The sequence below is a fragment of the Alosa pseudoharengus genome, unplaced genomic scaffold (genome assembly GCF_046254945.1).
Source record: "Alosa pseudoharengus isolate Yale_2024_CS ecotype anadromous, Long Island Sound unplaced genomic scaffold, YU_APseudo_1.1 YU_APseudo_1.1_scf_11, whole genome shotgun sequence".
Classification (NCBI taxonomy): Eukaryota; Metazoa; Chordata; class Actinopteri; order Clupeiformes; family Clupeidae; genus Alosa; species Alosa pseudoharengus.
The window spans coordinates 28,807,267-28,834,228 of record NW_027468576.1 but is presented as its reverse complement, the minus strand read 5'-3'; the positions used below and the strand labels follow the sequence as shown (position 1 = coordinate 28,834,228).

The following is a 26,962-nucleotide window of genomic DNA, read 5'->3' as shown; positions in this document are numbered from 1 at the left end:
GGAGGGGAACAAACGGCACACAGGGGGGTCACTGTAGGGCAGACGGGAGAGGCGAGACGCTGCCGGAGACTGCCATGGTTCTGGGAGAGGCGCTTACTGGACCTGCCTACTGATCATTATGGGGTGCAATTGGCTTAATACTTTTAAGGATCAGTACAGGTGGATTTACAGATCATAGACATGAGTCAATGACTGAATGTGTAAACAGTGATATTACACCAAATAGGATCATGACGGTTGTCGGTTCGCCTTTAAAAGGATGAGGCTTTTAAGCGAGCGCGTCTGACTGGAGATAATCTGGTAAATACAAGCAGAGCACTCTTGAGGGACAGCCTTCTCCACAGGATCATTGTGCAAATCTAGCCAGCAGTGTGTCTTAGGGGATGAGAGAAGAGTCACATGACGTCCCAAAACACAAAGGCTGAAGACAGGAAGAGATCAAGTTCCCCAACTGAAGTTTCCTTCTTTCTATCGTCGCTTGGTTTCTTTCTCTCCTGTCTACACTGAGAGCTGCTATACTCCTTACCGGTACATCCGTTCAATTGGTGTGTTGGACCGTTGTATTTCCCCAAGGGGCGTCCTAGAAGTGGGTCTGGTCACACCTATGTAGGCACATGTGCATGCACACACACACATTCACACAAACACACGCATGGATCAACAATGGAAAATCTATTCTTGAGATTCAAACAAACAGCATTAACAGCTATTTACAAACACAATGGGCCTGTTGTTTGAGAGCAATTGCTTGTTTCGTTCTCTCCCCATCTACCATAATTTAATTTAATCCCAGATGAAAACTGGCCTCTCTCCGATGTCAGTTGAGTGCCATTTTAACATAGGTGCGATTATAATGTGATAAAACTAGCAACGGGCAATGAAGAGCGAGAACTGGCACCAAGCCTCTGTAAGACCGGTTGGCATGAGCGTACCCGCTGTCTTAGCTGCCCAGCGTCGGCCTGCCTCGTTGAACGCAGCTATGCCACGGATGGTGGCACGGAGAATGCCCCAGCGGAACATGGCGATAGGGTCCATCCCAATAAGCTGACGCACGTATGCCCGGTCACTGCTGCGCAGCAGTGCCACAATATCAGGCCGCATGTGGTCAGTGTTCTTCTCCCTAAAGTCCTGCAGGCCAAGGGAGGAAAGAAAGCAGCAATGTGACAGTGGTCAAATAAGGACACAGCCCAATGGAAACAGATAAACGGGCAAATGGCAAAATGCCAAATGGACACTAGCTAATAAAGCCTTACAAAACACTGCATTTCTGGTCAATATTTGAAACAGGTTACCTTGATCTGGTACTTGACGTTTCCAGCAAAATGTCGGATGACGAATGCCGGCTCCATCACCGGTGTAGCGACAAAGTACTTGTTGCTGTGGTGCTGCTGCTTAAACTTGGCCAGCAGTGTTTTGTCAGTGGCATGAGGAAAGCTGTGAGGGAGATATAGCATCATAAGCAAACACATCACATTCACCATCAATTGGCGAGTACTATACTTGTCATTGTGTTCCCTTTCATAACAAAAGCCACATGTCTCTTCAGCTGAGAAGCTTAGTGTTTGTCTGAGAGCCAAAGAGAGAGGGAGCTGCTTACAAGACTCCCTGTGCACCGATACGCGCCCATGTGTGCAACCTTACTTGCTCTCCTCATCCAGTAACTGGAGGAGTCCAGTGGGCTTTTTGCTGATCAGGTGGATGCACCCCACGTTGTCCGTGTAGTCGATGTTGTGCCAGGTGATGCCCTCTGTCTGGTACTCCTCCTGTGGACCAGAGGGGAGGTGGTCAGTCTCCACAGCATGACTAAAGGCCCATTCACACCAAGACCGATAGCGATAACGATAACTATAAATAAATATCGTTCTTGTTAATATGAATGACGACGTTCACACATAAACTATAATGATAACGACATGAAGAACGATATCGTTGGGAATCACTTTCAGAGTGATTTTCAGAACGATAAATAGTTAATAGCCAATCAGAACCCATCTAAATTTTAACTGTCACATTCATTAACACAAGAAGAGACTTTGTTTATCGTTGTTCAGTGTGAACGCTTTTATCGTTATGGTTATAGATATCGTTATCGTTCTTGGTGTGAATAGGCCTTAAATCAGAGGAGTATCGAAGGGCAAGTAGTCCAGAAGCACACGCACCTGCTCAAGTTTAAAGATGTGCTGGTTGAAGTAATACTGGAGCTGCTCATTAGCGTAATTAATGCAAAACTGCTCAAAGCTGTTGTTCGGGAAGTCCTCGAAACCAAAAATATCCAGCACACCAATAGATAGGCACTAGGGGAAGGATAAAGAAAAAAGAAGCAGGTAAGTAAACACTGATAGCTCTAAACACACAAGCGGTCAGAAACTTGTAATTTGAGCATCCGATGGTTAATGAACACAAATTACTTTTTGATTAATGATTGATGGCTTTCATAGACCATTGCAGCCCTAGCACATAGCTTAGCAGTCTTTGACAGACACTCACCGGCACAGATTCCTCCATGTCTTTCTTGTTAAGCAGTGCGTGGTTTATGCGCAGAACGATCCAGTCAAACAAGGCACTGTACAGAGATTTGGCCATAGAGTCCCGTGCTGTGATGGCCTGAGGGAGACATTAGTGAGAGGAGAAACTTTGAAACAACTCTGACAGTGCCGTGCAGGGAGGAAAATGCTACCTTTCTTGACAGGCAATTAACTTTGAGGGTAAATAATGCATGGTAATGGCAGGCTTTCAGGCATGGGTGCTCACCTCACTGTGGCTGTAAGGGAGGATTAGCTTGTCATTGACTGTCACCGTTTTCCGTTTCGTGAGCGCCTCTACAAGCAACTCTTCCTTAACCTGCGAGGAGACATGCACACAGATGACTTCACAGGTGACTGCAAGCGTCTGCGGACCCCATTTAAGCTTTTTAGGGACCCACGGATACTGCGTGGCGCGAAAATGTCAGCTTAAACAGCAAGGGATTTTTACTGGCTAAGGTCAGACTGCTGAGAGCTTAAAAGGCTTGAGAATGAATATTTTAGTTGACACATGCTCACACTTATGCAAAGACTCAGAAAACTACAGAAATGACTTTTTCTCTCATAGAGGGACTGTAAAAGCAGCACTCCACACCTTCAGCAGGTCAGAGAGGGTGCTGAGGACCTCAGGAGGACCCACGTCCAGCCCCTCGTCACGGCCAGTCGACTTGCGCCGGTATGTCACATTGCCCAGATACAAGATGGCCGACAGTACTGAGAATATTCTGTAACCAAGGAGTAATTTGTCAGCAGCATATTCATAGGAATAATTTGTGTGAGTCAAGCAAAAGTGAAAATGAACTCGCAAGCATAAAGCTGCAGGAGGTCAGTGCCTGACGTTATATGAGGCATGAGAGGCAAAACATGGTAACATTAACAGGAAATGCAATCTCTAAATTTAGATTATACGCTGAGCATCTACTGAAAAAAAAAAAAACATCAGGACACTATTCTACAGAAGGTGTGACACATTTATATGAACCATAAAAACCATGTTTAATTCTTCAGGGCAGAGATCTTATAGGTTCTCTGGGAGGCTGAACTATGAGGACCTGGCCTGCCCACTCACTGTTTTTTGGTGGCAGGCAGGAAGCCCACCATCTCCATAGCCTGCTGCAAACGCTCAAAGTCATGTCGAAGGTCTTCTTCATCTTCGATCATAAAGTTTTGCTAAAGAGACAAGAGTCCAAGAGAGAAAAAGGCTTTATTAAGCTCCTCCTTGATAGACATGCCATGTCAAAAAACAAAATGGAACTTGGTAAAAATAAGGACAAAGAACTATACTGTATACATGTGAATAGGAGACAGAGTAGTGCTCATATACAGCACAGTCTTCAAGGGCCTGTGCTGGTGATTGACAGGTTGCCGGTAGTGAGGGGTTGGGAAGGGAGCAGTGGTAGTAACTGACCTGCTTGAGGTAGAGGTAGTCTTCAGGCTGTAGCAGCTTGAACTCCTTGCGTTCCTCTTCAGAGGCTCCCACCAGCAGGTAGTAAAACACGTGGTAGTTCCTGTCCAGGGGTAGAGCTTTTACTGACCAATGATAAAGCCCATTAACAGCCCCAGAAAACACCAATACACTTCAACTTGGTTACCCATATAAAAATGCCAACAAATAATGTGGTTGGTTTGGAGAGTGAAGAATCAATATTCTTGCAAATGAAAATGTGAAATTGTTTGTAAACAACACGATGAAGATAAATGTTTCAGACAGGTGTCTGAAAGCAGCAGAATATTGAATGTGATGAATGGCTCTGACATTTAGACAAAGAGCTTCTGGAGGTCAGAGAGACACAAAGGTCATGACCTCGCCGGGTTGCTTTACCTCTCATTTTTCTCTCTAGAGACCAGGCGGGATTTCTCCAGCAGATACTTCTCCACCACAGCCCTGCAAATGTGTCGAGGGGGAGACCAAAAGAAAACACACGAGTGAAAAATCAATAAAGTGACACCAAGGCCAGTCTGCGCTCTCTCTCTCTCTCTCTCTCTCTCTCTCTCTCTCTCTCATTGGAACAGGCTTTGGGGGGGGGCGAGTGAGACTGCCAGAGCAGATGGCCTTCACAACCCGCTGAAAAGAGACAAAGTTGTCAGAAAGGGTGCAACGAGACTAGGCAGTCACCAGCGCTCTCCCACTAGCCAGTGTGTCTGCAAGTTAGGTCTTTTTTTAGCCTAACTCAATTTGTTAAAGGTGGGGCCTGACAAAAACAAAAACATGCCATCCACCTTTGAATACACTCATAAAAATACCAAGCAGGTATGTTGGCTTTTAGTCTCCTGCTACGTTAAGGTAAACACACACACACAAACACTTACAAAGCTGGAGAAAGGATAAAAGCTGTTTTTGGTATCCCTCTTCTGGGACTGATTTAATAAAGCCCCTTGCTAATGAACTCTACAGGAAAGAATGTTCTGGACTTATTTATCAACGACTCTTATTGGCCTCTTACTGCCGGCTCCTGTGAAGTTGTGTGAGCTACAATAGGGCCATAAAAAGGCGAGCAAAGACAATGCCCTGAATGAAAACATCCTCTGGCCGGCCTAGTGCCAGCATTTCCCTATTGTGATCCATCTCTATAGACTGTGCTCAGAGCTGCCCCACTCTCCACACACACCAAAGGGCCATTCTGACCCTGACTGTGACTCTGGGCCGCCACAATGGGTACAGTGTCGACCTGTGACAAGCTGAGAGAGCCACTCCAGGGGAAGCCGTAACAGGGCACTATAAAACAATTAAGTCACTCAGAATGAGCCTACGTCACAATAGGTTTGATTACACGTTTATGGACCCTTTCTCAGAAGAGCATCTTTAAGTAAAACATGATTAAGTTTAAAAAGTAAAATCACTGACTGTGTTTACATGCACTATCATGATTCTGATCTTATTCAGAATATTGTGTTGTTTATATGAACGCTGAGAAAGCTGTTTATTAATATCCCTGTATGTAAATACTAATCTCATGGTTATTGATGACCGTATTCTCGCCAACGATTTTAGAGAGCGCAGCTGTATAATCTTTGGTTCTAATCAGCACCTGTCAGAAACCGGGATAAAGTGTATACTTGCTACAGTATCCTGTTTTCTTTTGGAGTAAGCCTACTCCAGCTAGCAGAACCGAATTTCTCAAAACCGGGATAAGGCCTTATCCGGGTTCTGCAACTGGGATAAGATGTTTACATGTGCAATCACAAAATCGGAAAACTTAAAAACCTGTTAACAACCGGGATACTCAATGTCCATGTAAACGCAGTCATCATTATAGGTTAGCCAAATCATGTAAGTTCACATCATGCAACTTCTGTGTGGCTTACACTTAAATGCACTCTACGGTCCATCACTGATTAGAGGAGAAATATTTTGCATTGTAAAAGCACAAGTGAATAGTGGTATCCACTAAGGGTGCTAGCGACTGTGCAAGTAGCTTGTTTGAAGAGTCATCTTCCCTGTTTACTGCAAAGGCATCTCCTCTGCAGTAAAGGGGAAATGACAAGCTTAACCAAACTCTGATGTGGGTCATAACCAGAGAGCGCAATGGGGAGGGGGGAGGGTGCGTGCTTTGCAGAAGCCTAAATAAGGAATTAAAACCTGATGTCTATGCATCTTGCGAAGGCGATCTGTGGCACATCACTCTAGGTCAGGTCATCGGGTTTGCCTTGGCTGCTTTTCCATTAATTGGCAGGATCCACACATACAGTACAGACACTATTACGGTTGGCACTTACCCACGCACCACACCGTTCTCCAGATAGTTGACCTGGATGAACTTCCCAAAGCGACTGGAGTTGTTGTTGTGGGCCGTCTTCGCATTGCCAAACGCCTGTAACGGGAGACCAGGGGAATGATATCAGCGACTTTGACAAGACTGCAGTTTACACAATGCTTGTCAGAAAAACAAACACAGCTTCTTTAAAAATGAAAAGAAAACCTTCACTTATGAGTACCAGCTAATCAGGCTCTTTAAAAAATCACATGGCCTCAGACCATGTCCACAATAGGCCCTGCATTCTCCTTCAATGGCCTTTTGGAAATTAGATGAATACTGCTACTGACAAGTCATTCTCAATGACTGTATACATATTGACATCGCAAGCCTTGTGCGCTCATGCACACATAATACAGTAGCACATCATACACAGCGTAGCACACAGACAGAGGTGGGGGGGTACAGCATTATGCATGCACAGCTGAGGAGGGAGGAGCTGGGTTGTTTTTCAGCTGACAGTCACACTGGTCCCCTGTGTGATAAATGAGCATCAGGGGTGGTAGTGCCCCCACCCTGCACCCCACACTGCGGGGCGAATGCCACCACCACCACCACCACCACCAACCCCACCTCTATGCCAGGAGGGCACCGGCTCTGCCTGCAGGTCTGAATGGCGATCAGTGTTCCACTCGCACAGAGGGCCAACAAAAGGCCTGTGCGAGGGGAAGTCCACCCGGTGCATCCCAAATAGGAGCCTGCATTGTGCCCACACACACCAGCAGAGCAGCAGGGAAGGCAGGGCCCTCTGGGTTTGGGGCTACTCGGGGCCACAACGGACAGCGAGAGAAAGAGGAGGGGAGAGGGACGGACAGAGAGAGAGAGGGGGGGGGGGGTTGGAGGGACTGAACATCTGACCTATTTTTTTAAACCAACTTCACCACTGAAGGGACGTTACAGTAAATCTGAGCGAGCACGGAGTAATTAATAAATAAATAAATAAATAAATAAATAAATTTAAAAAATCCAATCCAGGCCATGTGAGCAGCACATCTGAGGGGGGCCTTCAGACAGGAACTGGCAGACTTGAATTTAATTCGGCTAAAGCCTCTTGGCCCTTGGTGAGCGCTGTTTGGGACAGGGCATTGTGTGCTCACAGCCCCCCAGCACCCCTGAGGAAGTGGCTCAGTTTCAGGGGGACCACTCCTGCCACGTTGAGGCTAGATGTGTGACTGGGAGGTTTTGACACGTTGCCACTGGTCTTGTCACGTTAAGCCGACATGCAATACACAGCACTTTCAGTGTGGCTTAGACCAGGGTGAGGCAAAAACACAGACCTGAGGCTCCTGGGAACTCTTTCCCCTCCTCAACTGACAGCATCACAGTTGGAATTCTTAACGAACGTGCAAGTGCATTCAACCCTCAAACATGTCCCCGTTCCGACGCTGCGATTGGTTGGGACGTTCAGAAAGTTTGGGGGGGCTGAACTCCTGCCCAAACAGACCCGCTATCACTCCATCAGAGTTTCGCAAGAAAAGCAAACTGTTTGTGAGAGCAGGGTGAGAAGGGGAAACAGCAAAGAAGGGCAGAAAAGGGGGTGGGGGAGGGAGAGGCTCAGTAGGTTTTAGCCATTATTGTTTGAGCTAACTAAAAAGGAAAAAAAGACACAAAGAAAGACTGAGAGAAAGACTAAGAATGAAAAAAAGAGGCAGAAGGATAAAAAGGACGCATGAGAAAGAAAGACAAAAATGAACGAGAGAGTAAGAGAAAAGAGTGGAGCGAGAAAGAATGTTGGTGCTCTGGGATTCAGTTGTAAGGGGAATTGCATGTTCGTCCTGCTTGTCTTGACTGGTTTGTTTTCAGTGGTGTTTCCTTGCAGGCGACTGCCTGTAGATTTCCACAATCAAACCACAACAGGCAGTTCCTCATTTTTTTACCGATAGCACAAAATGGAGCAGTAATACTTTGTGATGTGGACCAACAGCATTATGAAGTTACATACAGAACAGAGACCAAAATGTGGCTCATGTCTCGAAGTGTCTGGTCAACATCATGTTGGTATCCATGTAATCCTTACAGTTTTAACACCTTTAAACTACTTAAAATTCCAGGGCAGCTTACACTCTTTTGTGGCACCTCTGTTTTAAAACAAGAGTTGGCCGACAATTTCAACACTTTGTCTGAGGGCCCATGTTAGTTAGTGAGTCATAAACGGCCTAGCGCCTACAATGCCAACATTATCAACACGAGGGCTGACAATGGCCGTGCACTGTTCCTCTGGACAAAATAAGCCTGTGGGCTATTCACATGACTGGTAAATATAACCGTTCCTGCGGACAGCTTCTCCTTTATGAGCGGCCTGCAGTTGGTGCTCCAACGCAACAGGGCGGACCAACCAGACATCTCCACTGAAACGACATTATTTCATAATGAGCTCATTCTTTTGGGGAGATAATGCCAGCGGCGCGGTACTGTAAGCTCCAGCAAATAACTTCTGTTCACCCAGAGCCCGCGGGGTGACGTTCATGGAGGTCAGGCCGTGTCATGTGACGACATTTTCAGCCTCTGGCTCGGAGCCTCCATCAAAAGTGCACACACAAACACATTCATGCAGATATACGGGCGTGCACACACACCCACACACACACACACACACACACACACACACACACACACACACACACACAGGCCTGCTTGGTTTGACTGCAAAACATGGCTACACTGACTGCAAAACAACAACTTCAATGATTATTACTCGAATGAAAATAATTCCCGGTGAGATGATGGAGGTAAAAAGAATGTGAAATGAAAGCAGTAAAAGCCTGCAGAGAACACAAAAGGGGGAAACATGGAGATTAAAGCAATCTTCAAAAAATGTACTTTAAAATCACTTCAACATGTATCTGTAGAGGGAAAAAAAAGTGTCCACATGACCATGTTTGGCACCGCACAAATGAGTTCCTCATGCCAGTCCTCCACAGGAAAGCACCACTGAGATCAGGCTCTATAAAGCCAGTCTTCCGGACCTTTTACCCCAAAATCATCGTCTACCCATTCCACCTACAAGTTTCCAAAAACGGCCTTTCCTCATCACAGCCAGGATATGATCTGACAATAACCAGCGTCAGTAACTCACGCTAACGCTAACCCAAACTTTCCATTCCAGGCACTAATGATGAATTTCCCCCTGCCCTTATTAAAAGAACATTCTGACTCTGCATGGGAATGTGCAATTTCCCTACACAGACTTTGAGAATGCAGTAACGTAGAGAAGATGACAAACTCTTAAACTGAACCATACAGTGCATTTAAGTACAGTACAATTTTGAAACCAACACAGCCCTTACACATTAGCACTGGTTGACTAAAAGCAGCGGTCATGTTAGGAGCTAAGCATTTAGCTTTGTGGAGTACTGTATGTGATTCTAATCTTGACATCCATTAACAACGTCACGCCTGCTGCAAAAATTAAGCAGCCTACTAATCCGGATGGTTCACTCATTTTTTCCCCTTCACAATAGAGTGAGGTGTAAAAAGGTGGGTGTGTTGCTGCCAGCTCAGAGCATTCACTGCCAGTGTCATCCCGCTGTTGTCTCATTGTGTCATCACCGTCTAGAATACCAGAGCAGTTCATTCTTTACATGCTGATTGCCCAATCTAGGGAGTCAGTTTTACCAAATATAGCCAGGGCCAGAGATAGTGGAAGCTGAGGAGGAGATAAACAATGGCCATAAAATAGCAACTACTCCTTCAGACTTCCTCAAAAACAATATGCAGCTTGTTGACACCCCATTGAGATAGCCTCCATTGGTAAAGCCGGCGTCCACTAGCTGCCACTTCCTGTTAATGCAGAAAAGGGAGGGGGGGAAAATCCCACTTCCTGGCAGCTGGAGCAGAGCGATAGGAAATTCCTGTCTGTGAGCTAAACTCAGTGAAGCACCACGTGCCACCTCCACCAGGGTGGTTGGCAGGGAGTGGTGGCCCCAGCAGGGCAGCCCAGAGCCTGGTAGAAATGGTGGACAGGCAGCGGGGGAGGTGAAGGGAGTTGTCGTACTTCGTAGGAGCCACACACACCAAAGCCAAAAAAAAAAAAATCAATCACAAACAGAGCATGGGGGAGGAGCAAGTGAGCCCTGTGGTCTCTGAAGCGGAGCGGCGGGACCAGAAGTCATTTGATATGTGCTGATGTCATGCCATTTTAAGACCTTAAAAAACATGCCTCTTTCTTGCAGAGCAGAGAGGAAGCCAGTTTCTGCATTGAACTGCTGTTTCTAACTCACTGTTTCCCCCCACACAGCTACATCAAAAAACGAAAGTCCAAGTACTGAAGCACATCTATTCTAGGATGTCAATCACATACAGGCACATAATGCCCCAGTGCCTCAGGAAAAAAAGAGGCCGGTGCATTTGACTTGACGGAGGGAAAGAGCTCTACCACAGAAGACCTTACATGTGGACATGATCTGGGGTGGAACCTGATGAACCTGTTTCTATGGCGAAAGGGCTGGCTCTGTGAGCAGTTGGGCTACTTTCTAGTCTGTTTATAAAACAAAAATGTTTTGATAGCAGTTTAAAGAAGGAGAAAGAAGAATTTTGTTTTTAAAATCTAAATAATTTTAAATAAGCATATCTGGATTGGAATGCCATTGTATTATATGCAGTCACAAAAACAAGACCTCCTTAACAGAGGTAACCAGGGGGAAAAAACCCCACCAGTTTTGGCTAACGAGAAAAAACATTACAAAAAACAATCCCATAGCCTTATTGACTAAAAAAAAGTAGAAACCCTTCAGAGAAAAAACTAAATTATGTCAACACCACTTCAACACAAACATTGGCAACCTCCCAGTAGCCAAAGAGGGTGGGATCAAATATTGAGAAACGGGAAGAAAGCAATTGTCTAGTGGTCTGCACAGCCTCAGCAGTGATTCATGTGCCACTGAAACTCCTGAGCCTTCAATTGTGAAGGCTGAGGGGCCTTCTCGGAGAACGCTCCATCAGTGACTCCGTGGAGCCATCGGCGTCGCTGGCGTCGAAGCTCGCTGGGAAAAGCTGAAGCGGCTCTGCTCCAGGCTGGTTTCACAGTCCGTTTCTCTGACCGCAAGCGAGGGGAAGCTGGCGAAGGCCTGTAATAGAGGACAATGACTGCTGACGGAGGGGAAAATTGTTTCCCCCGTAACCACGGCGCGAGCCCGAGCGTCTAGATGCTCTCTGGCCCCTTCATCTTATTTCACTTGGGCATGCAAGGGCAGATCGACAAGAGGAGGGAAAGACAAGCCACTGGGCTGTCCAATGCAGCATTGTGCCTTAATTTTGAGATTCACCGCCGAGAGGCAATCACATGCAGTTCTGTGCAAATGCAAATAAAACGCTCTTAAGAACTGACCTGAAGGAAAACAATAATGACAATGCCACACTCTCCACTCACACCACGCCACTTGCGTCACAAGACTGCTTTAGCCTATTACCTATTCCTAGCCTTAATACAAAGCGCTCCTCGTGAAAAGAAAATAGTTGGTGGATTAATCAAAGATCCTGAGAGGCTCCAGGGGAAAGGGGTGAATGACTACCGCAGGACAGCAGCAAAGGGCTCCGGGCCGAAATTTCAGCGCGGGATTGTGGGTATAGCACATAATTTATTCAAGTCCCACAACTCCAGCCATCATAATGCGAGAAATATCCCGCACACATTTTACAGCACTGTCTGAAAACGTTAATCTAATAAAGGAGCAGCATGAATGCCGGTCCGGACGGACCAACTTCTGACTTGAATCGAACGTAACCCCATGCAGAGACACACACAGAACTACTTTGCAGGTGCTCTCTCTCTCGCAGCAGGACTCGTCACCGCTGAAGTCAAATTATGCTAGGTGCTTCTACATCAACTGCTAACCGACAGGAAAGGAAAACAAAAGTTTAGCGATCAGGAGCTGTCAGGAATTTTGCAAACACAGAAGGATTACATAGAGTGGCCATGAGACGCAGAGCACATTCACTTTCACTTTCTAGAGTGCGCATTCATTACGTGAAAGACGCATTATACCAAAACAGCGATCAAACATTATCAAATTTATCATGACGTGTACAAACACTTACAAAGTCATGTAAGTAAAGACTATGTTAAGTGTTGTTCTCTCATTCATTGACGCCTGTAATAAGGAAAATACGATTTTGGTTGGTAAAATGCACCCCCCCCCCAAAAAAAAACCGGTATAAATCCCACCTATGTGAAGCTACAAAGGGGGGAATTCCCCCCCCTTTTCAAAAAAATAATTTTGTAAAATGAATTTTAAGCCCTGGGGCTACTGGCTAGCATAGTCAGGGCTTTGTCTGTGCACAGGCACTGCAAAAGGCAGATCTGAAGAGGACTGGTTACTACAACAACTGCTTTGAACATCAACAGACAGGCCAAAGCACAGACCATAGCTAGTGTGATTTGACCTCACTGACATCAACACTTTTTGTCAATGGGCAACTTGGCAAAAAAAGACTAACCGCTAAAATGCAGAGGTGTGGACAACAACATCTTGACCATGCACAGATTTCAAGAGTCTGTTTTGCCTTTAATGAGTAATTAACTAAGAATGCTCCAGTGTTTCCCACACATTGACTTATTTGTGGCGGCCCACCACAATATGAACATTGACCACCACACAATGATTTTCCAGGTTGTACTAAATTGTGCTTAAATCTGGTTAGCATCATAACCACGCTGTGCTAATTTGTTGCATTTAAGTTAATTCTGCAAACCAACCACCACAAATGGAATTCAATTCTCTGGGAAACACTGTGCTCCACTCAGTGTCAAGAGATAAAATAGCCTATAATGTTTAAAATCATATCCTAGGCCTAGCCTACATCATGAAATTCATTTCAAACAAAAACCTGCCAAAAAACAAGGCAATAGAGCATTATGATATGGCCTATATGATGCTTTTTATGAGGAAGATGAAACCCAAAACGTCACAAAGCCTACAAAAAAAGTGGTCTAGGGGTTAAGAACCTCATCAATGTGTCATGTTGACGCGTGGGTGGGTGTTCTAGCAAAGCAGCACGATTGCGGTTTGAGCCACATCCACGTAATGAAACTTCAAAAATAAAGTTAAGGTCTGAGAAACTTCTCAGGTCACTACATGCCTCTCAGCACTGAGCACAAAGCAGTAGTGGTTGTGCAGCCTGCAGTGTGCGAATCATATCATGAAACCTCACCAACAGCCTATGCACATCATTGAAACTACAAATGTCTATGGTGACCTAATCAAACCATCTGCTTATGTGATCGTAAAACACAGAACACAGTGGCGAACAAACAGATGTTTTCGTGATGAAGAGAATATAAGTAGGGCAACAGAACAATTCTTAGAGGGCATATTTGCATTTCAGATCTGAAGCAAGAACATCTGGTTGGACACAAAATTGTTTGGAAGAACTGGAAAGACGTCACTTGTCCCCCTGAAGATCTACACAGCGCAAACACCCAAATATAAACAACTACAACACTCAGACGCCTCCTTTCCACTTTCATCCACTGTCCAAGGCTGATCTTTACAACATGAACTTATGTCTTAGGCCTTATGCTTTTTGAGTTATATGAGAAAGACCCACCAGTGTGTCTGTACCTCTGTTCATATGAGGGCAGCAGGCTGTAAAGAGGCCACTGTGGTTAAGGCACGAGCCCTGGGAGTCCACCAACCTGGGATTAGGTAAGCTATGTGGGCAGGGGGCACAGCAGAGAGGTTTGTGGGCTGCTCTTTGACATTCCTCAAACAAACACCAGTACAACATAATGGCTACTACTGCACTGCCAATAATGGGAAAAAATGACTTTGCATGAGGGGAAGCACACCAAGGGACCTTTGTTCCACACACATGCTTAACGATGGTGAAATCTAATAAAGTCCCCAATGGATCCATGAGTGCTGCCTAGCTAATTAGATAAAGGCCATTTCAAGGCTGGAGGGGACCATCAATTTCAGCTGAAATTGCTTATGGAACTGCAAAACACACATCTCCCAACACCTGTCATTTTCTATGGTCATAGTAGTCCTTGTTTACATGTTTTGGAGAGTAAAGCTTACAAGTAATTCCAATCACAGTGTATTTGTGAAGAGGTAGTCTGCATCATTTCACGATCATTCTTCTTATTTACAGTTCCTCATTCAGTTCAAGATAAACACCACCACAACGCACCCCATATCATAAGATCTAAAAGGGACTCCAAGCTCAGATAGAGAAATGCAAGTTCAAAATTTCAAAGTTGAAAAAAAAAATCCACCACACACACTGATGAATAATGAAACGCAACACACCCCTCAAAAGGAGACACCATAAATAATGCTAACAACAATGACTCAAAGCTGCTACTGTCCGAGTGTAAATGGCACAGTAAGTATTGGCTCCTTACCTCCAGCACCGGTCCTGCCCCAAGGATCGTCCTCTCCACACCACTGGCATAGCCTTTTTGACTCAGCGCTGTCAGACAGTGGATGAGGAAATTGGTGCTCTGGGTTTTCCCAGAACCACTCTCTCCAGAGATGACAATGCACTGGTTCAAGCGCTTGCGCAGCATGGCATAGTAGGTAACATCAGCAATGGCAAAGATGTGGGGCTCCAGCTTGCCCAGCTGATGGTTTTCGTACATCTTAACATACTTTGGGTTGTAGATCGGCAGGAACTTGAAGGGGTTAATAGCAATTAGGATGCTCCCAGCATAGGTGTAGATCTTCTTTTTGCGGAAACGGTTGCGCAGGTTTTCCAAGATATTGTCCTCGTTCAGAGTGGGAAGGTTGCAGAGGTCGTCAAAGTCCTTCTGAGGACGAGGCAGGAAGCCACGGGCCACCAGCCGCAGGGCCTCTCGCTCCTTGGAGAGGGCTGGGAGGTGCACGTAGCGGACAGTGCCGTCGCGGTTCCGCTCCTGCAGGAGGAAATAGAAGCCCTCGCTCTGGAGATGCTGGTCCTGAGCCTTGCGGGGCCAGAGCAGAACCCGGTGAACGGGCAGATCGGTGGCCTCCAGCACCCATTCCTCTCCACCACACTCCTTCACTTCCGCCAAGACGTAGCTCTTCGACGGGTCCAAGCCCAGGCTGGCGGCCACGTCCTGGATGACCGTGGCTGCCGTGGCATCCTTGGTGACCTTGAGGGTGCAACAAGTGTCTGTCTCCTCAGCGAGCCGTGGGTAGACCTGGAGCACATAGGATCTTCCATCTTGGCTAGCTGCCCCATTGCCATCTATGAGACTCATTCTGGCACCGAGAGAACAGGCTCAGCATGCCTCATGGCCTTCACATACACCATCTAGCACCTACAAGGACACACAACAGATGGACACTCGGTTACATTTGCAACCATTCAAAATGTAAACTGTTTTTATGAGATTTTCAGTTCAAATAACCTGACTTAATTTCTTATGTTAAGAGAAATAATTGAAAAAGTGTTTCAAATGTCAAACAGAATGTCAGACAAATTAACTAAATACACTTTAATGCTTACAAATTTCAATTTGATTGTAGCAATCAATAACATTTGAGGCATTCATTCCAATTTCCCCCAGACAAAAACCAAATACAATATATTCCCAAAACCACAAGGAAAGCTATTCTTAGATGACCCACTTGTGCAACCTTCACTGAATATTTATGAAATCCAGATTGATGTTGGTTTTGGAAAACTGTTCTGAAATGTAATATGCAGCAAAAAAAAAAAAAAAAATCAATGACAGTACTGGGCTTGAAATCAAAACCGGGCGGGAGGTCAACTGCTGGGGTTTCTGAGATTTTTGGAAAAGCTTAAGTTGGCGAATCAACATGCCTTTAAAAAAAACATTTTGTAGAGGGAGGCCTGGGTAATCTCCAAATTTACATCGAAGATATGTCTAGTAAGCTTGGCAGACACACTCTACTGCTAGCTTCATACCAACCTTCACCCAACTCTGATTATAAGATTGTAAGAGTGAGCGAAGCAGGAAACAGTGGTTATAATGCCACGCAAGTTGCTATGTTTTGCAATGCCCAACAATATCTGCAACATACTCTTGGTCTGTACTGTCATTAGGATCATTAAAACATTAAGCCTTTACAATGTTTTGCATCTAGGCAAGGCACAATACATCTAATTTAAAACTGATTCAAACAGGCTTCATTATTGTTTGATATTGCAGACTAAAGGCAAGGGATATCCTGCAATAATCACCAGGCAGCTGGCGATAAGCAAATAAACAACTTTGTATTATCCACATCACATAGACCTAAAATTGTCAAAAAACACACAGACCCAGCCTATGCTTACTGCAGCACTGGGATGCAAAAACACATTCATGTCGAACAGGAAGCCCTTTGCTGTCGAGTTACAACCTACAGAAATGTGATTTCATGCACTCTACATGGATGAATATGACCTCAATCATTGATAAGGCAGCGGGTACTGCAATGACTGTGAACAGTTACGCAAAAAGGGGAATCCTGCCGAATGACCTTCCCATTACTCAGAACAAAAAGGAAGAAAATAGAGAGAGATGGCTTTATAAGGACCACTGAACCTCCAAACACAGCACAAGTCACCCTCTCATTTCTGGATTATTAGATTCCGTCCTGGATGGGTGCCACTGAGATATCACTGGTCAAATAATGTGAAACATCGAGGCCGTTGTTTGGACTGTAAACCGAAGGATATAAGTGATTTCCTGAGGAAAGTCCAGCTTAGCCACGCTAAAGCTTTGCACCCAATTGGAAGAAATTTGATTACTTGAAGCCATATATCAGGCAAAATATACATGTACACTAGCAAAACCTCACATGAAACCAAATAAATGGACTTCATCACACTGTAAAGAGCAGCTCAAAAAAGCAGTTTATCAAAATGCAGTTTTCTAAAACACTCTCAGTCTTAAAAGTAGTCACGATACGACAACTAATATCAAGTGGCAATTCATGTTTGAGAGCATGCATATATCCTCTATAAACAAAGCTAAAATTCATCTTGCTTTGACCTTATCCGATTTGCTTGCATTATTTATGGTAGAGCAAAAATGACTGAAAAAGTACAAAACAAAATATTGAATGCGACTTTCTATTTTTCCTTCTTTACCTTGCGTTGGGGCTGTGCAACTGGCCGAATTAATTAATTTAATCTTCAGTTGAAATTAAAATAACGTTCATTTTTGTCTTGAGTGATAAATCCAGTGCAGCCTTTTGCTTTACAGTGGTAACTGTTGTAGATAGATAGATAGATAGATAGATAGATAGATACTTTATTGATCCCCAAGGGGAAATTCAAGGGTCTCAGTAGCATACAGACATCACACACAACATGCACTAACAGCAGAAATGGTAAACATAAGTATAAGTATAAACATATAACTAAACTCCACTGTACAATAAAGACAGTACAAGATAAGAAAGATAAGAAAACTAACAAAACATGAACTTTTTTGCATGTTTTTTATATGTTTTTCAGTTGAATTGATTATTCAAAAATCAATTGAATTAAATGTTAAATTTAGACAATGGATGTTGTTTCCAAAATCACAGAGTAATCCGATGAAGTATGTGATCTCAATACTGACCAAAATTATTTTTGCGACAATGGAGCAGGCCTACTTTATGTTGTTGCCTTGTGACATTGGTAAATAGAAACAGCATGTTGCTGACGTGCTGATGACACCACGGCTCACAAATAAATGATGTGAAAAGAAACTAGCAGTAGGGGGGAGGGGAAAATATTACCTCTCAAGCTCAGGCCAGCAAAACGAATGAAGTGTGAACATGGCCATAACTCTACTTGCGCTTTTGAACCTTCTGAAGTATTCTCATGAGTTAGTCCATACTTCAAATAAAACCCATGAAGCATGCACATCTGTAGAGTATATTACCAATGACATCACAAATACGCAAAAAAGACTCCTTAACCTTACTGTGATCTCTTGCCCATCAATTATCTCATTTGTCCCATTATAAAATTCAAAGTCCTCAGGCTGAAGCAGGCACAAAGACTTTAAACACAGGAAAAATGTATAGTCCTCTCTCACACACTTACATATAATCACACAGAGAATCTAAACCATTCTATTATACCATTGACCTGAAAAGAGAATGGCTTTGGGCTAACCAAGTTCACACAAATTCCTGACGTGTTTGTCAGAGACACTACTTTGTGTCACCAAAACCAGTCAACATGTAGGCTAGCTGATAAAGACTTCACACAATGCAGTAAGTGCACACAGTTTAAGGCTGGATAAAACAAAACTCATAATTTGTATTAAGCCAGTTCAGAAACTGACAGGGGTCCTATGTTATAGAGAAAGCAGAAGTTATGCCAAATCATTTTCATTTGTGCCCCTGGGCCTATAAAATGCACAGACTTGAAAATGGTATAGGCCTATAACCACAAAGTGCACCATTGTTGTAACTTCCATTAGTGGCTGGCCACATCTATTGCCTTAACTTGGAATTTCAATTACCAGCTTAACTTCAAAGTAGCACTAGATTTAAAGATAGCCATGAGCAAGGAATCATAGAGAACATAATTGTCAAGATTATGGAAGTAGGGCATCAAGCCGTAAAGGGGCTGATTAATGTTTTGCACCCTACATTTAAAAAAAAGGGTGCCTCACTATCCACACAAAACTATTCAGGCAAAAATATATTCCAGACTTCGATTTGCCAACTTCAATCAATCAAACGTTGACAAAAGTTGATCAAGAAGTAGATTATAATGCATAATGCAAGCAGAAGCTTTTCTTTGTCCTAATGACACCGGCCACAAATTCAATTCCTATTCTTCTCTGTTCCTCAAACCTAACAACAAAAAAAGCATCACTAAAGTATATCTTCAAAGACAGCAGCAACAAAGTAAAGGAGTGAGGAGCTCTCTCCATTTGGAAATTTGAATTAATCTATTAAATCTATTTAAAGACCAGTCGTCGTCATATTGACCACAGTGTACGGTTAATGGCCTTCACATTAAATAATGCATTAGTCAGACCCGAGTGCGCGCGATTGCCATGGATAAATAGCTGCGACTCAACACTGAGACACCTCTGGATGACATATACAGGAAGTGAATGAGCCATTAGCAAAAGAAAACAGGAACCAATGAAAGGCATTGCTCATTTACTTCACACAGGCCACAGCAGACAGCGACTCAGAGGAACCCACAAAGCAGTCATCAGACAGTTCAAGGGCACATGGAAGACATTTCAAAGGCCCTGATTTGCCTTGACAACCACTGATACGCCACATTGCTGGTAGTTCAGCTCCACAAACCTCTTACAGTATTTGACCGGAGCAGGTATGGGTTTCTCTCTCCTTGCAGATGCAAGGAAAGAGTTCCCATTGAGGTGTCGCTCACTGCAGCACGAGAGAGAGAGAGAGAGAGAGAGAGACAGAGAGAGAGAGAGAGAGAGACAGAGAGAGAGAGAGAGAGAGAGAGAGAGAGAGAGAGACAGAGAGAGAGAGAGACAGAGAGAGACAGAGAGAGAGAGAGAGAGAGAGAGACAGAGACAGAGAGAGAGAGAGAGAGAGAGAGAGAGAGACAGAGAGAGACAGAGACAGAGGGACAGAGAGAGCGAGAGGGCTGTAGTGTAGTGGTGCTGGCTGGCCCCAATCCCAGCTCATTCTCTCCCAGGAACAAAAGGCCCTCCCCAGAGTGGTAAATCAGCCTGGGGTCCATTATACAGTGCAGATGCAACAGGAGCCTGGCTCTGAATGAGGAGGCCTTCCCCCGTATGAATGAGTGAAACAGAAATATATCTTTTGTTGAGGAAACACCTAAATTTAGGACTTTAATGTTTTCTGCAGATGCCGTGGCCAGAAACTTGTGAAAGGAGCATCTGCTTCTTTCCTTTTTCAACACAGAAAATGGCGATAGAATTGGGGGATTTCCAAAGCTATACTGAACCCTCGTCCACATATGCCCATTGAACTACAGCTATGAAAATACAATATAAAAACTGTTTAGAAACTGCTCACTATACCACTACACCTATGGCCTGCCTAAAGCATGAGTCATACAACTTAAACACTGAAGAAAGTTTTCATGAGACTACACACACACACAAAGACATAAGGTCTTATTTGACACAAACGATCCGCTTAAACGAAGAGAATAGAATCACATGAAAAAAGGACAATAGGATGATGTATTCCTTAACAAAAGCTAAGCCATATACTGTCCATTCCTCTTTGCAAAATGGCTTCATACTTCATCTAAGAGTTGGACAGTTAGACAGTTGTGTTGAATGACAAAAACGAACATAAACACTGAGTTCAACTCGGCTTGCCACAGAACATGTGATCGTCAAGCACTTTGTCATTTCTGCTCTAGTCAGAGTTCAGCACCAATTTTAGCACAGCTCAATAAAACATTCTTTGTGTAATTTACACAGCAGGTCAGTAATCCAACAGAGCTGGCTGCAAACCCAAAGCCCGCCCCCCGCAGACATACATGTGGCCTCACTCCAGTAATGCTCTCCAGATGCCAAGTCGCCCCCTCCTCTCGGGGTGTCTGTCGTAGAAGTACGCCTGGACAATATACATAGGGGCTAACTATCAGGGTTTATCACTATTGGGCGCCCTCAGAATCACTACTACCATGCTGGGCTCTGAACAACCAAGGTGTAGTGGGTCCCATAGATATTTTCAGGCACTGAGTAAAAAGCGGCTGTTTAGAGGGGGCTTTTTTGCCTCTCGTCTGGCTCTTAAGCACTGTGGACACCAGCGCTTAAGACATGAGTGTGCTGCACTTCGCTTTCGACACTCGATTACTTGGACCCCGTTTTTTTATCGATACAACCCCGCACACCAGCGTCAAACCTCTGCCACAACCTCCGCTGGTGCGTGGGGTTGTATTGAGAATAATGTTGATTCAAATGGCAAAAGTGGAGGGCACCGCATTCATGTCGGCGCCAGAGTCCGAAGCGCTTTACTCAGGGTTCATCTACCATAAAATGGATTTCATAAAATCAAAACCCCCGACATGTGGTTTCCATGTAAATCTCATGCAAATACCTCTATGCTAGAGACAAGCATGACAGATACAGCATACCCTGCAGTCGCAGAGCAAGGAAAGAAATATGGTCTTAATCAGCATGATGGGCTGAAACCTGAAACTCTCAACTGAGCGCATCTGCAGAAAACTACTAAAGAGGCACATTGGCACTGAAAGCAATGCCAACCAGAATCCTCTCATTTAGTGGCTGCAGCCAGCGACCAAAAGATTGAGGGAGCTCTCATCTTCAGTGAGTACAAGGCGATCAGCACGGACTGGTTCCACATGTGATTTGCGACATGCACTGTTTCAGAATCAAATAGAGGAAGAAAAAAAAAACATGGAGGGCCTTTCTAGACGTTGCAGCTGTATGCAAAACTCAGGAAGAGGCTGAAGGGAAACAGGCCAGAGGACAGAAGGAATATTGTGAATGGGCGCTGATGTGGGTCTCTTTTTGAAGACACTTCCCAAACACACAAGAACATTTTGGCAGCAGAGCGGACACCATAAAACACTTCCATGCTAGGTTCAAGCTCTCCCCTTTCCTACTTCCTTCTCCAGACAATAACACTTCTCTCACAAGAGGAATTATAAGATCAGGTATTACAAAATTGGACACCGTTTATCAGTTATTATTGCTGTGTGTGTTTACCTGGCATTTCTGACAGAGAAACAAGAGACGAGCAAGCCATGATAAGAGGCTTATCTGATCCTTTGTTGAAATCCTCTCATCCTGTTAGGCTTTGCCATGGCTACTCACCATGCAATGCAGTATCTCTGGGTAGTGTTTGGGTGCCTGCAGGATTGATGTACTAAGATGTGTGTATAAGCACATTAGGGATCTTAACACAGCCTCTCAAATCACAGCTTTTCTTACTATGGTTTTGGATTTAGAATTTGTTTGGCTTTTCAAACTGAGTTAGCCACACGTCAAAGTAATAAAAGAAAGAAAAAAGAATCTCCATATTAAACACACATGATTATAGCTTAAAATCATATATCAACTCAATATTTGCCATTCATCTCTGCAGTGAGATGGCAGGTTTATAAAAAATTTAGCTGGGTGGCCAGTTCTTTTTTCCACCATCGTTTGGTCACTTGGCGACACTGTTATGGCAACATTTACTGTGGCACAGAAATGGACAGCGAGCATAGTCCTGCCCTCTGAGTCACTGTGGTTTCACCAGCCAACGTATTCATCAGGAACAGCCCGTTAGCGAGACGCCCTGCCCGAACTAAGTTTTACTGGTGATCCCATCTGCCAGCTACTTACCAGTGGTACCACTGCAGCTCACTCTGCTGGGACAGAAAACATAAACGGAAACAGAGAAGAGAACAAATAGCTGTGTATGCTCTTGACCATTTTGCTCTTCACTACAAGCAGTTTATATAAAACTTGAAATCTTGGCCATCTCTTCAGGCCTATTTACAGTCAGTGAACTCATACTGCTCTGACAACTGCATTTATCATTAAAACAGAGACACACCCCCACACACAGTTGCCTAAAGTAGCACTTTCCAGGATAATTTCTGGCACATCACATACAACGTCCCTAACGGACAATTGTAGAAAATAGGCTTCATTCACGGGGAGAGAGCCCAAGGGAATGGGTGAGTCTAGGAGTGGACGAGCTCCACTGGCCTGGCCACAAAGGATAGAGGGGGCGTTTCACACAGGCCTGCGTAAACATCAAGTCATCCTGTCCACACTTGGGCAAGCCAGACAAGGCACTTCCTGTATGAGGTCAGAGGCTCAGTCAGTCAGTCAGGCAGGAGGGAGGGAGGGAGGAGGGCTGAACACCAGCTCACAGCCCTCCCTGACCTCAGGTCCTGAAAGAGCAAGCAGATGCACCCGTTCCCAATGCTGATGCTGTGGACCAGTGTCACCTTACAAGTTTTTCTCTCCTCTCAAACACTTGACTGAACCCATCAGACAGCAATAGGCCCTTGATGAGGTAAATAAGGTGTGTAGTTTGCACACTCACTGACGCAAATTCTAGGGTGGTGACTCCCTTCCCAAAATAATGTGGACCAAGGACATGGACAGATAAGATGTTAGTATACTTTGACAACCAAGATAACAAGCTGGACTTTCCATGCAACTTTTAACGGGCAAATGAAACACATTTGTTGTCTTTTATGAATGTTGAAACTTTACGTTAAACGTGTTGGGGGTGATGAGAGGCCAATAAAAGAACTCTTAAAAGGGCAGTCTTGCATTTTGGTACACACTGTAATTATGTATATTTATAAACTCTAACAGTCTCTGTCTGCCCACAGCGGCAGCACAGAGCTGCCAGGGCGGCTGAATGGCACTACACGGTCCAAAAGCTCCCGCCGCTTGGCGTTACAACTTAAACAATTTCCATACGCCGGTACTTAACTCACGTCATCAAAAATCCACAAGGCATAGCTCGGTTAGACACTCGCAATTCAAAGACTCCCCCCCCCCCTTTTCTTCTCTGCCTACAGAAAGACACACCCATTTGCATTCCTGTCAGACGGCTTCAGAGCTCCTTTTGGATTAAAGAGCAACACAACCAGCCCAGTTGTGCCCAGGGAGACCTCTGCCTGGCAAACCGGCACTCCACAACACCCATAGAAAAAGAAAATCCTCCTAAGCAATAATTTTGTTTAGATATGACCTCAAGAGGAAATTCAATGTGGCAGGGAATCTTGCAGATAGAGCTATACCTGATGCAAGTTAATGGTCAGTTACATATTTACATAAAAAAATATCAGAGCTCAGTCAGTCAATCAATACTCAATATCAGTCACAGACACTGCATTTAGCATGTTACTGTTGGACTAATACACCTCAACTGTTTCCATTTTTAAGCAGCACAAGTTGAATGATTTAGGTGTCAATGCACTGCTATCATTTCTCCTAATATCCCCGTGAAAAACACGACTACCTAAAAGGCTGAGCTGGTCAGTCACAATGATAACAGAGAAATGTTAGATCCTTCTCACAGCTAGTCATTCACTCTGTGTCCATGTCACTATATAAATACAACAACTAATATACAACAGCTTCATAAAGGAGCAAGGTTTGCTTCTTTGGTCTGCAGAATTCTCTGCGCTTTCCCTGCGGAGGCAACAATATCAAGGGGATTCATTAGACCGTGTCTATGCCCTCTACTACGCTGCGGTCTCTAACGTTAACAACGAATGGCAAGGCTATGCTCTGCGTCCATAGATACATTTGCAGATTTGAATCGTCTTACCTGGATACCGATGTATGAGATTTGTATGCCCTTTTCTTGATTTCGTCCATTCTAGCGCTTCAGAACGGTTAAACCAATTAGTTCTCTACAACTCAAAAACGACCACTCCTCCTGCGCCTTTCTCCTCCCACGTTTCCAATCTCCTCTATTCGCTACCATAGTCCGGATAGAGGAGGATGTGAGCTGAATGCCATATGGTCCCTCTCGGAGGATGAAAAAGAGCTTCTAGTAGGCTGAGAGGCCCCTCTGTATTGTGTTAATGCGCTTATTGATCGAACTACCACAAGCTGTTTAGATAGGTAGACTCAAATTCATTCCCAGGAAAGGTTTGCAGTTTGTCTTGCAACACCTTGTTGTACATGCATAATAATATGGCATGTTAATAGGGACTCGATAGTAATTCATATTCATTTGAGGAGGAGCATGTTATGACAGGTAGTGTGCCTCTCTCTACATGATATGAACCAGAGCGGTGTGTTATTAGGTTATATTTCTACTGGAGAATGCCTTGCTCCATTTAGCTAAAACACCAACCAAAGCCGCAGCGCATACAGAGGCCAACATTTCTCTCTCCCTTTTCCATCGACTTCTTTCAGGCTACATAATCCGTTTTTTCCATGGCTGCGATGCAGACATTACTCATGAACAAAAAGAAGGGATTTGGGTCAGTTTGCAAGCTCGGGAAGTCATTGTACGAATGAAGCGAATACTTTGATTTAAAACACTGAATCAAAACAACTGGACGGTAAAACAAATGTGTATATCGTGCAAAATTATCTATTGTTCTTATAAGCACTAATAAGAAAAGAATAACTCATAACTCAACAACACAAAGGAAAAGAAAGTTCAGCCAGAGAATCCTTGGCTGCAAGCTAATTTGCAACAAGTTGCAAGATCTCCCATCGCAGCGAATAACAATGGTGATAGCCTAGACTAGCTAGCCAGCCAGACAGAACAAACGAATGGGTCCTTTCTCCTCAGTGATATTGTTTTGACTGACAATTTAATTCCTACAGCTGATTGCTGATTTCGTAAATTAAAACAAACTCACAAGCAAAGCCGAGGAAGACAAATCATTTTAAAGTGTCAGATTTGTTGCTTTGTCGCTATATAGCTAGGTCAAATATAAAAGAGGCCAATCAATGTTAGCCCAAGGCAGGCCAAACAAAATCAAAGTTAACGTTCGCGCTATTCGACCTGCATTATGACATTGACATAACTAACAGCATCTTTCTTAACAGCAGACCTAACTTGAGGTATATTCGCTTCATTCTGAACAAAAGCTGGACCACTAACGTTAGAAGCTAACGTTACATTGTTTAAACAATCACTCAGCGGTAGAAATGAACAATAACGTTATATCCACCTAATTAACTTATCTAATAATTAAGCCAAAATAACAGTTAGCGAACGTCAATCCGTAACGTTAATATTAGCTACATAGCTAAAAGACGCCGAATTAACGTTAACGTTAAATTTTGTTGAGTCGTCCTCGTTTGTCGTCTGTTGATTAACGTTACATTAAAAGTTACCTGTAATTAAAAACTACTGACATCAGAGCCAAAAAAGTGACCAACGCCACTACTGTTAACTTGTAATTAAGCTGCCACTAACATTTTTACAGATAGACGTTACCGTCATCTAACGTTACTCCATATCAAAGATTTCATTTAACGTTAGTCTATCCCTTGTCTCTTAGCAAAATGGCTAACACAGGGTAACGTTAGCAAGTACCGTTTTTGTATTATTTCCATATCATATGACAAAATAACTAGCAAAAGCATCGTGTACTTACCTCATCAAGTTATTCCGTAGAAATGTTACACATTTATGTGTTCATTCCCGTCTCGTGTTCACTGCTCATGAGTATGAAAACAAAGCTTTCAATTCTTATCTGCGATTCGCAAACCAAGTTCTAACTTAACTCAACCAATGCCAGTTTGTTCTGCAGCTAATCGCTAGCTAGCTTACAAAATAAGTTACTAATTGGCTGCCAAGGCGATGAGGTTTACCAAGAATACACTTTCAAACACTTGCTTTGCTACAAACAATAGCTACCTAATAAATTAAACTGAAATCAGTCGTCAGACATAGCACTTACAACCCTTCTCTAACGAAGTTCACATAAAGCGACACCCGCATCCTATTAGACGGAGGCCAGTCTGCTCTCTTGGCTAGTGTACTTCCTCCCTCCAGAGAGCAGCCGTGCTGGTTCGTTGTGAGGGAAAAAAAAGTTGAGCAAAAAGCCGCAAGTCCAGTTTTTATTCATTGCCTTTTGACTCGATAATGTTGTGTCGTTCAGCGCCCCCAACAGTACAGAGTGTCTCTAACAGTTGATTGTATCCAGCATCCACGCAAACAAAGTTTGTTAACAAGTTAAGTCATTAAGTTAGTGAATTTAAATGTATGAATATTAAGTAGAAGCAATTGTACGTTGCTGCCAACTTTCTGTTTCAGGAATGATTCATCAAGGAACTCATTCATTCAGCATGCTACATTTTGATCATAGATAGATAGATAGATAGATATATACTTT

General features: G+C 43.9%; 1 protein-coding gene across 10 annotated transcripts in view; it reads right to left on the bottom strand.

The window, feature by feature from the left end:
* The window catches only part of LOC143117178 (myosin IXB), a 46,570-nt gene extending 19,964 nt beyond the window's left edge, over positions 1–26,606 (bottom strand). For all 10 annotated transcript variants that reach the window (XR_012985954.1, XM_076278726.1, XM_076278730.1 and 7 more), the window contains exons 1-14: positions 26,222–26,606; positions 14,622–15,518; positions 6,240–6,334; positions 4,345–4,407; positions 3,931–4,030; positions 3,592–3,692; positions 3,118–3,247; positions 2,752–2,841; positions 2,488–2,604; positions 2,160–2,294; positions 1,642–1,763; positions 1,293–1,434; positions 933–1,128; positions 527–602 (exon numbers count right to left, since the gene is read on the bottom strand). Coding sequence is in view for 9 of the 10 variants with exons in the window: in XM_076278726.1 (XP_076134841.1) it covers positions 527–602; positions 933–1,128; positions 1,293–1,434; positions 1,642–1,763; positions 2,160–2,294; positions 2,488–2,604; positions 2,752–2,841; positions 3,118–3,247; positions 3,592–3,692; positions 3,931–4,030; positions 4,345–4,407; positions 6,240–6,334; positions 14,622–15,458 (2,204 nt within the window). In the remaining variant the exon portion in view is untranslated. The remainder of the gene's footprint in view (positions 1–526; positions 603–932; positions 1,129–1,292; positions 1,435–1,641; positions 1,764–2,159; positions 2,295–2,487; positions 2,605–2,751; positions 2,842–3,117; positions 3,248–3,591; positions 3,693–3,930; positions 4,031–4,344; positions 4,408–6,239; positions 6,335–14,621; positions 15,519–26,221) is intronic.
* Between the last annotated feature and the right edge of the window lie 356 nt (positions 26,607–26,962).